Here is a 14,568-nt window from a genome sequence, read left to right on the forward strand (position 1 = left end):
GAACCTGGAAATGAAAGGGTTTTATTTTTCCTTACATGTGTTGTGAGGCATTAGGAAAGAGATGTGAGTATTGAGGGGCTGAATCTTCAGGGCCGTGAGGAGCAGCATGGCTTATAACCATCAGCACAGGCCTGTGAGGATACATCTTCTTTGAGATTCTGAAGAAGGTAATACTGTCATTGGTAATCAGATCAGTTAGATAATCCTGCAAGTAGAAGTAAAAGTATAATGAGATACTTGAAAAATAATTTCAAGTTGGGGGGTGAGATGGGAAGGGGAGGTCTGAGGTTTCTTAAGAATTGGGAACAAAGAAGCTACTTCACTCAGAAGGGGAGGAGGAGGGAGAAAGTTAGAGATGTTGAAACTTCAAAAACTAAAACCACCTCATTCTTTCTTCACTACCTAGAAATATGAAAAGCAACAGCTTCCTCTCAGAAATGAATGACATTAAAGAAGATCAAATAGGACTCTCTCTTCTCAGAGTAATTACATTATGGAGAACACAATGCTAAATACAATGACTAGGTATTAAAAAAAAATAGAAAATTACAGGCCAATTTCTTTGCTTTTTGGTATCAGTATCTTCAAGGTATATAGTCCAACCTTATATCATAAACCGGCTTTGAAAATCTAAATGGCTTGATGTTCATTTTTCTTAACCTCCCTCCAAACCAGAAGTCACTAAATCCAGAAGATGCTGGGCTAATTGGACCAAAAATGTTATTGAATATTACAGACACAGTGACAATCTGACAAAGATATAGCTCTATCAAATAAATTGCTGAGAATCTAGAAAATGTGAGTAGGATATGAAACTGCACCTTTACAAAACAAAATAATAACTGTCATCTCACAGATGAATGTAAAATCATACATAATGCCTGCCTGTGGTCAAGGGAACAAGTACAAGGTGTGGTACATATTGGATTGCATCTCCTTTTAAGTACAGCTTTCTGTCCATGATTCAGGCACTCGCTCCTCTTCACTACTGCCAATGCCCTTGCTCCAAGTAGTCAGCTCATCATTCGTCAAAGGAAGCCTTCTTCACTGACTGTAGTTACTTTCCCCGAGTTCCTGAGTATTCCAGAACAAGGCTGGCAAAGTCTCCTTTTATAACTTCACACATTGGTCCCAACATGACACATGTCTGTTATGGAACTGCTATGATCATGACTGTTATTGATAGGATATCGTCACTCATGAAAGTAGGTGTAAATAGGCATAATTCCACCAGAATTAACTGAAAGACCTCCATTCCTAAGAGTATGCAGGGGAAAGGAGAATGGGCAAAAGCCAGACCAAAGCAAAACTGACTTTTGAACATAATTCCAGTACCTGGGACCATATTCATAGCTGAGAGAGAATACTGGAGTGCTCTCACAAACTCACTGATGTTTACCTAAAATGAGCCTGTTCTTCACACTGGTTGGTCGCTTTTTTAAGTGTGTAACTCATCTTTGGTTTAGCCATTAAGAGAGCATAGTTTTCAAACTTCATTTTGAAGATGAAGGTTTTCACCTGGTCAGAGTGAAAATCATTCAAATTTAATGTTGCAAAACCAGTGTTTACCAGCAAAGGGAGCAAACAGAAACATTTCCCCTAACTGATTTCTTTTTTTTAAAAGCTCCAGATTGTAGAGGTTGTAGCAGACTGTGCAAATGCATACAAAACTAAAAATTCATCTAAAAAAGTTGACAGAAATTGAAAAAGAAAAATCAAAGTAGAATATATCCTGTTAGAAAATCTGAAAGAATCGGCAAAGATTTGGAGGACAGAATCAGTAATATTCTTTTCTAATTTTCCACTGGCCCATAATTAGCATTAACTATGTCAAGAAGATAGGGCTGAAAAATAATCTGATTATATTGTTCATTGCTGGAAAATTAAGTTTCCAGCAACAAAAATGGCAGGAAAGAAAGAGAAGCAGCCTTGTATTTCTGCTTCTGTTTGTTCATTTGAACTCCAGTGTAAACATCAACAAGTGCTGCTGCTCTGCACGCTATCATCTGTTTATTTCTATAGTTGTGTATATAATACAAGAATATGAAGATTATCAAAACATTTATATTTTCATCAGACTTTGTTTTTTATTTATTACCAAACTCGGTAAGAAAAACTAAACCAAATGAAAACCTAAACATTTTCAAGTACTGCATACACAAGACAGAGTTCAGAATATTGGAACATTAAGTTCCCTGTTGGCAACTTGGTATAAGGGGAACAGTGCCCTGTGAAATCACTTGCCTGACTCTGTTCCACGTAAGATATATTTCCATCGTAACGTTTTTGGTACATGGCTGTGAAGATTAGCTCTGTCGTGCTTCATAGATCAGAAGGAAAATAAAAGACAAATAATTCTGCACATCAGTTGCCCCTTCCCCTTAGCAGCTGGTGGTAGAAAAGGAAACCCTAGAAGCCAATTAAGTTTTATCTTTCAGTACAAAGTACATTCAATTAAAAATGGCAAATAGGGGTGGGGAAGGGGAAATCACATGCACCAACCTTTTAGAGAAAAACTGACCATGAACACATTGCTAATGAAACAAGTACGGAGGCAGGATTTGTGCTCAGTACGAGAAAGCAAACTGAATCCCTGTTAAGCAAATCCACCCTACAAACTAGTATCACTCCAGCCAACTCTGTAAGTTATACACTACTTAAGATAAAGCAGTTTGTGGATAAATGTATTTATCATCCTACTTCAGAGACAATCAGGCCATGTTAGGAAATGACAAAAGCTGGTTCCTTTGCAAAGGTAACACTTTTGGCTGCAATAAACATATTACTGACTGCAAACAGATGACCGAGCTGTGACATGTGCTAGATGAGGAAAAAAATGATACTGCACTTGACAATGACTATCAGGCATTTTAGTAAGTTTGGCTAGGGTGTAACATCCTTGCAAAGATATTAGGGAACATACACGCCTGTAACAATGCACGGAGATATAAATTTAATAGTTAAATTCTCCACTCATTCAGAATGATCATAAGATATACCAAGATATTAAGAATTCTCCATCATATTACAGCTGTGAAACAAGATCTTTAAACGAACATAAAAAGATGTGTCTAGCTGGAGGGAACTGGATCCTTATCTCATTTACGCTCATGTAACTCCACCAGAGTCAGCTCTGCACCAGGGGAACAGATGACAATCTGACTCAGCACACAATAATTAAAATACAAAGCACAGAAACAGTTATCATGCAGCATTTAAATCCATTTTCGCATCTTCAGCTCCTACTACAGTCTCAGGTTGTTTTGTTTGCTTCCATTGCCGCTAACAATGTTTTCAGTAACATGGCCCTCCCAGAAGGGAAGATAACGAGAAGTCCGACCGAGGGCTGCAGGATTGCAGCTAATGTTACATGTAGCAGCTTTCACATCCGCAAAGAATTCTTTAGTTAGACTGAAACCATAAAGTGTAGCTTTCTTGCAATCATGTCCAAATGTTAAAGAAATAGAAATAAATCAATAGGACCTACCCTGGAGTAGTCAAATCCATGCTTCTCCTTCACTCCATTTCTACAGAGTGTGTAGTTGTAAAATCGTGAGTTTTTAAGTAATCCAACCCATTCTTTCCAACCAGGAGGCACATAGGAGCCATTGTATTCATTAAGGTACTTTCCAAAGAAAGCTAGAGGTAGAGAAAGCAGAAGGATAGTAAGACGGTGTAACAGAAACACTTCAAAGGCACCATATTTAACCATATTATCTCGTTTTCGTCTCTTCTGCGAGCAGCTTTGTTTTCTTCACTCAGATACACTTAAGATAAGAGACAAGTTCCGAGTTATAGGTTTGCCTGTGTTTCTTTATTTCAGAGCTCCACAATCTTTTGATTTACGACCTGACTACATCTGAGAGAAACTGGACCACAATTACCATTATATTTTCTTTAGTGACTGACACATTCAGAGCCAGACGAACAAAACAGAGAACGCTTAGAACAGTGCCAGCTGCCACATTATCTCATCCTACTCTGAATCACCCCATTTAGCTACATTTTTCATTTTGGTTACACCCACTTAAACCATCTTCACCTAAGGAACTGGCAGAAGCAGTGAAGTCACTAATAGGAGGCTGTCTTGGGAGAAATTATGACAAATGAGGACCATAAGTACGATGAGATTTTAAACTTGCTGCATAGAAGAAATGAAGCAGCAGCCTGTTAGGCAGAACAAGTGCAGAATGAGTACAAGGATTCTCACAGACCACCCGGCAGGCATTTGAGCCACCCTCCCAGAAGAGCTACAGATATGCTAGCCTTGCTCTGTAAGCCACAAATGTACAGACACAAATTATTTTCCAGAAAATGATTAAGGAAAATGAAAAGCATTAGATTTCTAGGAGAACACAAATTCTCTAAAGTGTATGATGTACCCAATGATGCTTTCACACTGTTCCTGTAAAAAAAAAAAAAAAGATAATTTAAAGGAACATACTTTTCAGTATTAGTTTATATGTTATACCATCACAATTACAGGATAAATTATACTGGAAGACTCTATTAGTCTAGCTAGTTTTTTAAAGCTTAAAGGAAAATTCTGCTCTTGGGTCTGCACACTGCGCTGCGATTCAGCATCTGACTTTTCATGAGCAGAGCCCAGATGTTGATTTTTTGAATGGTCTGGCAATACCAGTTAGCATTACCATCACCACAGCGACTAGCACAAAGATCTTTACACTTGTTCCACTAGACATTACAAATACTTTTAATCCAGAGGTACATAGGCTGCAGCACCTCATACGGACCATCTATCAGTAAACAACTGTGCTTCTGTACAACAGAATACCTGAGATTCTGATCTTGGCCTTTGATTAAAGCTTATCTCAAAGTCTAGGGGATTTGAGCACACAATTTACAGCTCCCAGGTTACTTTTGTTTTTTTTGTTTTTTTTTTTAAAGCTTGCAGCCTATAATATCTGATACTGCATCTTCCTGTACTCATATACATGCAAGGAGCAATACTGTGGAAAGAGCAGAGCAGGCACTGTAAAAATGGCCAGCCTCACTAAGTAAATGGATTTGTGACTATCTGTATGTATTGGGCTGAATATCTGTCCAAAAGATAGATACAGTGAGAACAGTGAGAAACAGTGATACAAAATAGAATGTGAGAGAGCTCCATATCATTACCTGATTGTGTTTTTCTTTTCTAAAAAAACAGGAAACATTATATTAGCAACATAATAGTATAAAATAATACAGTGGAATGGAATTAAATAAATTTACAGGGGGCATATTGTGCAACAAATGTCCATAAGTTCCAGCTCGAAGTGCTAAGGTAGAATTCAGAAGCATATTTTGAATCATCCTCCTGAAAGAATTTCAATGTATTCAATTAATGTGTAAGGTGAGCCAAGAGAAAGTAAATGTTTGAGATCTTTCAAAGTGTTTGAAAGAGATGAAAGGGCTGACAAAATTAAGATCTACATCACAGGAGGAGGGCACATCTATTGAGACATAATAAAACCCTTAAAATTACACTGCGCTTTCAAAATACTTTGCAAAAGCAGGTAAGGTGTTCTGCTATTTTAAGATGAGCCGCATGCAAAAGGGTGAAGTGACTGATAAGCATGCTGCAGAAAAGAATTTGTTTCACTGTCCTAGCCTACCTCACAACCTTTTCTTTAACCAAGTAGGCTAAACTAGCAGCAACGAACAAAGCAAAACCTGCTCCACTGAGGGGAAAAGTATCCCGTTACTCAGGGACTGTGTTTGTACACTATATACACTTTTCCAAATTATTTTGCTTTCTGAACAACTTCTGATTTTTAAAGAATGAAAGGCAACTCACAGTGGTTATGGGTAATTAAGCACTACAGATGCACATTTTTTCCTAGCCCTTGTCATAAGGAACACAGGATGGAAGCACCAACCACTGCCTGCAGTGGCAGGTATGCACAAGGCAGTCCAAAGCCTTTGTCCCCCATTCAACATACTATATCCAAACAGAGATATATTTGGCACTTCTGCTCACGGGAACCAATCTGTTCCTCAAACCTTTGACTCAGTCAGCTGAAGAACTCAGGAAAGAGGCATTCTGTAAAGAATTACTTCATTGTTATTCTGCAGAGGCATTAGAGAAAAATCTGGCAGAACTTCCTTCCAGCACCTTCTGCATACCCCCACTGTACGGTCAGGATGCCTTATAATCTTTCATGGATGTCAAAGTGCTTTAAATAATTTTCTCTGCTGTTTTGAATCTTCCATTTCACATCTTTTGCTTTTCCCCCTCTTTCTCAGCCATTTAAAGGCTTCTTATTCAAAAATCTTTTAAACGTCACTCCTCTGAAGTACAAAATATTGGGTTACAATAAAGTTCTCTTGATGCCAGTGAAAGATTTTTATTTTGGATTGTAAAGATTCTCACTAACACAATTTTCCCCTCATCAGATTAGTCCACCACCAGAGACAGCTGCTCACTGGAGTACACACGCCTTTGGTACATCCAATTTCAAACTGCTCCAAGATTTCATTAATAAACATTCTCAGAGGTTGCTGTTTGATATGCTCAGCCATGTTCCAGTCTATGAAATGATCATTAAAAAACATCCAAGTGGGTGCTTTAATAAACGCATTACGAATGTGATTTTCCTTTGCTTTAAATACTACACAACGCAGTTTCTCCTAAGACTACATAAAACAGGACATGCAAGAATCAAGTCCTTTGTACACTGTCCCCACTTCCGCAGGGGTTCATAACCTTCCAAGGTTCTTTTCTCAGAGTCTCGTCCTTCAATGATAACCACCTGGAAAATTCTTTGGTATAGAGTGGAATTTTTACAAGAGCTTTTGTTTTTTAAAATCCTCCTGTAAGGCAAAAAATTGCACACAAAAGACTTTTCCTTGTGCTAGCAATTAATACAAAGGTCTGCTCAGAATGTAACACAACCACAGGTATATTGAGGCCACAGCTCATTGCTTAAAGAGCAGACCTAACATATTGTCAAATGTAGTGTAAAAGCACAATCAAAAGACCAGACATAGCGGCATCATTTACCACCACTGCAAATGTTCAAAATAGTTCTATCATCTATCTGTATCATCTACCAAACCCTACAAGTTTGTTGGGTTTTTTTCTCCCCCTTTTTTTAAACACTAATTCTTTCTCTAATACTTACCTAAAAATACTTAACACAACTAAAAAGCATCTACAAAAGATATCCACAAAACTTTGCATTAAAATAGAAAACTAAGATAATTCAGGATGCATCAATAAAACGATGCAGGGGATCATTCATCCGTTTTTATACCATAGCGACTGCCCAACACTAGGAGATGGATGTAATAGACATTTTTCAGTTCTCAAACTAGAAACAGGAATGCAGAGGAAGTCAACAGGGATTCACCAGCGTAACATCGCCAGACCCGATTTAGACACAGGATTTCAGTCTCTCATTCACTTTCCTTCATTTGGTAGCTCTGATTCTGACCATGGTTAGTTGCCTGTGCAGACACAGTTCTGCTGCCTACTGGCCAAGATCACTTATCCATTCCACTAAAAACCTGTTTAACAATATGATCATAGTGTTTATCTTCTTTTTAAATAAAGAAAGAAGACGAAATCAAGAAAGGAATGTATGAGAGGAGTACCGGTAATAACTTCCTGACAGTGACGTGTTGCATTCTCTTGGGAAGCCGTGAAAGATGGAAGCTCTGCTATACGCAAAGCAAAGTCAGACCACGCGCTTGAATAGACTCTGTGGGGCAACATTAGCCTGGCTTCAGGAGGACCTAACAACCTTTTCAGCTGCAAGATTATTGAGAAGGCAAAGCCAGGCTCTTCATGGTGGTGCATGGTGGGAGGACAAGAAAGAACCAGCATAGACTGAAACAAGCGAGGTTCAGCCTGGATGCAAAGGAAAGCTTTTTCACAAAAGGAAGTGTCGACTCAAAGAGAAACAGGATGCTTGGAAAGACTGTGCAATTCCAAGCTTTGGTGTTTTTCATGACTGGATAAAGTCCTCAGCAACGTGGCAGGCTTTGAGCAGGTGGTGGAAAAGAGACCTCCTGAGGTCCCTTCCAACCTGAATTAGCTTGTGATCTTCTGACAGATTAGACGACTTATCAGGCCCATCTTCAGTTAAATATACAGGATTTTATATATAGTTGAAATTCCAGGATTTTAGAATTTAGGAATACATCTGTAAATATTCATACTCTCACAATAAATCCTGAAGCTGAGAAAAAGTAAAATGTAGCTTTTTGTCACTCCTGGACAGTAAACTCAGTATTTTATACCATACATCCTTCCTCCTGGAGTCTTCTTTTCATATCCTTCACGCTACTTAGCTATTAGCACCCCATTAAATTGCACTTACCACCATGACTGTGAAGTTAAACTCATGTTTTAAGCTATTAACCCTCTACATTTAAACATTGATGTTGTGCATTAAGTACTTTAAAGATGTGTTTAAAGCACTGTTTTTCTGTCATATGTCAACAGCCAACTTTCCAGGTATTAGGTCTTGAGCTGCAAGTCTTTGTTACTCATAAGGATTTATTTACCTCTCTTTTACTTCTGTATCTGATACTAGTTTTCCCTAGCTCAAAGTGGAACAATTAAGTACACTTGAGCAATCGCTTAGTTTTGGACTGGGGGAGGGAGGGGGCATTTCTGATCTTGTTTCTGTTGTATATCGAGCAAAAATTATTTCAGTACTTTTTGTCCTCCAAGAGACAATGAGAGGAAAGCGGATGAGAAAGCACTCTCAGCATGGCTAGGTATGCATGCCACAAGCAGTAAGCCCAAAGGGCAAGTCAGCTTTGCACTTGCATCATGGCCAGACATACTGTTAAACTGAAAACGTACAATGGAGTAAACCCAGTGAAATTAATGGATTTACAGAAGTATGGGAGCTCTGAGATAAAATCCTGTACTTTAGTATTAAATCTGGTTCCATGGGAAAGATTTTTCAAGAGACATCGGTTCTCATTAGGGATCAAAATAACTAACCAGATTTTCCAAAAATCAGTAACTCCTAAGTGCTGAAGTCACCTGAACAAAACAGTCCTGGTCAGCACCTTTAGTGACACAGGAAATACGGCACTACTGCAAAGATGAGAAGATACGGCATTAGTATTAATACCTCGATGACCGCAGTAAATCTAATGGGTTGCATAAAACATACAGTGAGTTCCTAAAAATACTCTAACATTTAAGGAGGAAATGAGGGTCTCAGATCCCTTTAATTCCATCAGTTTCAGGATGCTAAGGAAGACTGGGCTCCCAGTACTTTTTCTGCTGTTTCTTTTCTTTTGTCTCTCTGCAACAGTCCTTGAAATGATGAATTCACTGAAGTACTTAACCAGTTAGACAGAAATACAGGTGTATACACACATTTTATTTTAGTCTATTGCACATGATGGCCCAATTTTTCTTTACCTATAGTACACTGATCACACAAAATTTTCTTAAAGATCACATACTCCATCCACCACCACAGGGACATAAAAAGAATAGTACTAAAGGCAAGAACCTTTACATGCACAGCTCTTCTCTGTAACTGGAATAAAAATTATCATTACAATTCATGACACACAACAGTTGTAAAACCCATGTTGTACAATGACTGGTAACCACTGCAGTGGGAACAGCCTACAGGCTTTCTTGTTATGCCAGGGACTAAGGCTGATATCTAGCAGGACAAAGGCAACGCACAGAAATCTTTATGACACCTTTGTTCCTCTTCCTGAATTTGCAGTGCACATTCCTCAGTTGTGGCCAAGGATGAATGCCAAGATCTATTTAATGAATCAGGGGATTGGCTGAATGGGAGCAGATGAAGCCAAATAAAACAAAAGGGCTCAAACCAAGTATTTTGAAATGGTCAACAAGGAATCAAATTGAAGAATGCTGACTGAGAGCCAAGTCTTGCTTTCCTTCTCAGGTAAGCAAATGCCCAATGGAACTGGGGCCAAAGCCCCCTTTCACTAACCCCTATGGTACAGTTTATAAAGGTTTAAACATAACTAGAATTGTAAGACATAAGTATCTTTCTGAGCATCTCTCTCACGCACACCTTCTGAAAGTTAGAGGAAAAAAATCTAGAAATGGCAATCTTCATATCACCAATCTTTATTACAGTTCAGAACAAGGTGACAGTGTATTGCTACAGCATCTTCTCCTGTACTGGGCAGCACAAGAGAAAGCAGGAGTGCTGGCTGCCTACGTGGTTTAGAGCATCACTCCACAACACAGCTCACTGTCGCCAGTCAGCCTGCTCATATTCCTTGGTGGCCAATCCTGACCATTCAGATTTCCACAAAACATTTCCCAACACCAAAACCACCGCAAACAGGAGACATTTTATTAAAAATTTACCATGGGTATCACTCCCTCCTTTTATGTATCATGGTCACAGAAGAATCTTAACCTTTAGATTTATCCTGTCATCATATGCAACATCTCCTCCTCCACATGTAAAAACCAAAAACCTCCCCAACAGTGGATTGCAGACCATTTTTAATAACAGTCTAAGAAAAAGCTTATCTAGCTTAATGATGAATCTTCACTAAAATACCAAAGTCTGCAACATACTATTTGGGCCAACTCCAAAAGAATTTCATGTAGAGCCATTTTGCGTATAGGATTTGAAGACAACCCAATTGCCAAGTTTCAGGGAGCTACCGAGATAACACTATGCAAGAAGAAATATTTGCTGTATTTTAACAAAGCTTTTTTTTTTCCACCTAGCAATAAACTTGGTAGAACAATACTAAAAGCATTAGTTCATAAATAAAAATAAAAAAGTTTTACTAAATCCAATTAGGAGAAAGTCCGGCCCTGGCTCAATATAACCACAGGATCCCTTTCAACAAGATACTCACTGAAAGAGAAGAAATCTAGGTTCTAAAGTAGTTCATTGTCCGTACACTTACCTTTTACTTTTGACAAAGAAATATATTTGGCACTTTTTTTTTTTAAATAACCAGTCACCTCTTACAGTCCTGAAACGTACCCATCTCAAAATACACATGGCCCTCCCCTGCATAACATCTACGCAAGGACGGGACATGCCATTATCTCTAACTTGGGAGACAAGACAAAGGTCTCAGGGTAGTACCCATGCTACAAAAACATACAAAAAGACAGGAGTATATTCCAAATCAAAGAAATTGGAATTCAGCTTCCAGAAACTGGAATTAGAATCTATCTGAAAAGTTTATACTGTCAGCATTGGCAAGTCTTTGAAATCATCACTGTTCTCCTACGCACTTTATTAAAAGAGGGCATAAAGCTTATAGTTCTATCTTCGAACATCCACATCACTAAGCTTTTCCAATGCCCACTAAACTGTGCACTGCCTCTGTACAGGGCAAATACATAACCATGTGGGCCACATAAGACACTCACACGTTTGGGCATATAAGACAGACAACTTAGGAAAACTGTATTCAGTAAATTAAATTTACTAAATTAAGGTCGATGATTTTGAAAGGCTTCTGGAAAAAAACCCCAGAATTCTAGAAAAGCAAAGAAGAAAAAAAATGCAAGAAGATACCACAGGACTTATATCGCTAGCTGGATAAACCAAAAGATCTTAAATTGGAGTGAGAAGGAAGGAACCTCTTCTCATTTTTGGCTGATAAGCTACCTAATATTGAACACAAATGGCATTGGAAGATGAAAAACTTAGTAAGCCAATAGGTTCTTTTACTTTGTAAGTACTGCTGTCCTTAAAGATCTAAACTAATAAAGACTTTAAAAAAAATATTTTCATAATGTGCAAATATTCTGTTTAGCTTTTAGCTGTTTTGAGTGCTATGAAATGATAATTCTATTTCTGAAGAAATGTCAAGCTATTAATTACTTCTTGCTTGAAACGATAAATCAGTATGACAAAGCCATTACACTTTAAACGCTAGAACTGGCAGAAGAGTATGTTATAGTAGGGGGAAAGAAAAAGATGAGGCGTTTCTCACAATCTGCAACGTTTTATGTTGAAAGCAGACAGATTTAGGGGAAGAAATAAGAGAAAACGTAAGAAGGAAATGAAATGTGACTGGGAGTAAGGGAGCCACAGATACCAGCTTATTTCTGTATTTGTGGATGCCTTCATCTCAAACTCCTGGGAAAGTTTGATTGTATTGCAGGCTATCTTGTGGATCTTAGTGAGTTATTGACAGAAGTGTATATATTCTTCTCTTCAGGATAGTTAAAATGTGCATTAACTAACATAAAGCTACGTACAGAAGACAGGAGATGAAACAGTAGCTGTACAGATAAGTTTCACCTCTAGAACCTTTGCATAATCCTCAGGCGACCACAGCTCCACTTAATGTGTTCCCATTTTAAGTTATCATACATTATAATATCTTTAGACTGAAATTACTGATGCTTAGAGCCCAATTCGTAGAAACAGGGAAAAGATACGTGCATGTTTGTTATAGTATAGAACTGAAGTTAGAGCTGGAAGGGAAAAAAAAAAAAACAAACAAAACACCTGAGGCAGGAAATCCAGAAATGTCTTTCGTTTGAAAGTGCCATTCTCCAGAGTATTTGCAGGATATTCCATCTCAGTAATTCACCAGCATGGACCAAGCCTGCCAGAAGTAGTAACATGTACAGAGTCAGTGGATTTGGGCTATGCATCAGGACTCTTCCTATATCCTTTCCAGCAGATCCTTGGTCTCCTTTTGCAGTAACAGCTATCATGATATAGCCACCATGCTGAATCTTTCTTTCACACCATTTTCAAGTCTAATGGTCTCAAACCATCTAACAGATACAATGTGACAGACCTTGCTAAGATAATATTTCTATAGAGAGAGCAAAAGGTTTAAGGAAACTAATTTACCTTCAATATAAATAATTCAGAAACCTGATATCCAGTTTTGAAAAGTCACCTAGACGTCTAAGAGGTGAATATCATAACACTTCAATTCCTAATCATGCAAATCACTTCTAAAAATTAAGGCTGACTCTTAAATCACTTGGTTATTATTTTTAAAATTGGCCTTCAGCTCTTCATCAGTTGCAAAAGCTATCTGTCCTGCATATACGATGTTACTCTGACTTGGATAATCTGTTTTCTTTATATGCACACAACACGACAGAGACATGCAGCACGTCACAGCAGCTAGGGCACTGGAGGCTGAATCCAAACTTGCATCTCTTCTTAATGCTGCCCTTCCCCTGCATGTGACCCTGTAGAAAGTACTTCACTATCCTGTCTCTCCTTCTGTCTACCCTTTGACTCTGTAGGTCACCAATTATTCCCTATCGAGCAATTATACACAGAGATCAACTTCAGTTAAGTTTTTAAGTGTTTCTATAATAAAAAACAGAAACTAGCAACTATTGTGGAGAGCAAATTCTACAGCAGCAAACTGATAATCTAGGAATTTTTCTCCTGGCATGTATCTAGATATTAAAATCTGGTCACATATTTTTCAGGTTCATTCCTCCTTTAATAAACATTTACCAATAGCCTTTCTCCTCTTTCTCTTTTAATGTTAAAATCACTTTAAAATGTCAAAGGCTCAGACAGTGAAGTGGAAAAATAATTATTTGAATGCACTCAGCCACTGTATCTTCTTAGTCTAATATTAATGGGAGGAAATGGAAGATTGTCGCTGAATTTTAATGAATTCATTAGTTAATTATTGTAAAGGTCTGTGAAAGTGCTAAGAATGATTATTACTTTTATTCCCAAGAAATTTTTTATAATGGCAGAGATGGACCTCCCACAATGACTTTTCTCTAGGTTCAAAATACACGGCTGATACAAAATGTCACTTATTAATTCTTTGCATAATTCAAGTAAGAGTGAGATACCGACTTATTACCATACCAGTAGCAGCTTTTTCCTTTGCTAATAAGTTCATTTAACTGAATAGAGTTAGCTGTACTACAGGGTACTGCTCAACAGTAACAAGGATAGTAAGTTAGCCAAAATGTGTACTGCATTTTCTGCATATTGAGCCATAGTAATCCCTACCATAAATTAACAGAACTCTCTCAGAGATTCACTGAAGCAACAGTGTCCTTCTGCCAGGCTGAATTTGGCCCACCATCCCTGATTCTGTTGAAGTGAATAAGATAAACATGTCTTTTCATTTCCTGACTGCAGATAAGCATGGCAAAATATTCTGGAATCAGTCACCAATTTTAAGACCTAATCATACAGCCAGCCAGGCAAATGGAAAAGACAAGCTTTTCTCATTAAGTAATGTCTAAGGGAAAGCTGAAATCTGTATTTGAATAAAACATCTTGGTATTTGTTGCTGCAGGACCCAAGCATGCAACAATGCATTGTGCCTTTTAAAAGCTGTCTCACAGAAAGAGATGTGTCTGTTCATGGAAAACACAACGTTTTTTTCTGTAAATGTTTACACAGAAACCCTTTAGGAGAGAATTTCCCTGACATTCAGAAACATTTCTCACAGGATCTCTTTGTTTCTTTTCCATTCTAATCACCTCCTGTTCCAAGCTGAAGTACTAGCGTCCACTATTTTAAGTTAGTGATGATTCAGATGTTGCTTACACTGACTTTTCTAAAGATTAATTCATCAACTGACTTCGTTTACATAAATTGTCCTTCTTGCCTAATTTCCCAC

At 38.0% G+C, this 14,568-nt stretch overlaps 1 protein-coding gene across 2 annotated transcripts in view; it reads right to left on the reverse strand.

Annotated features, from left to right (window-relative positions):
• The window catches only part of SULF2 (sulfatase 2), a 62,643-nt gene that overhangs the window by 39,247 nt on the left and 8,828 nt on the right, over window positions 1–14,568 (reverse strand). For both annotated transcript variants that reach the window (XM_009644566.2, XM_009644565.2), the window contains exons 3-4: window positions 3,488–3,639; window positions 36–205 (exon numbers count right to left, since the gene is read on the reverse strand). In XM_009644566.2, the coding sequence (XP_009642861.1) occupies window positions 36–205; window positions 3,488–3,639 (322 nt within the window). The remainder of the gene's footprint in view (window positions 1–35; window positions 206–3,487; window positions 3,640–14,568) is intronic.

The sequence above is a fragment of the Egretta garzetta genome, unplaced genomic scaffold (assembly GCF_000687185.1).
Source record: "Egretta garzetta isolate BGI_Z169 unplaced genomic scaffold, ASM68718v1 scaffold178, whole genome shotgun sequence".
Classification (NCBI taxonomy): domain Eukaryota; kingdom Metazoa; phylum Chordata; class Aves; order Pelecaniformes; family Ardeidae; genus Egretta; species Egretta garzetta.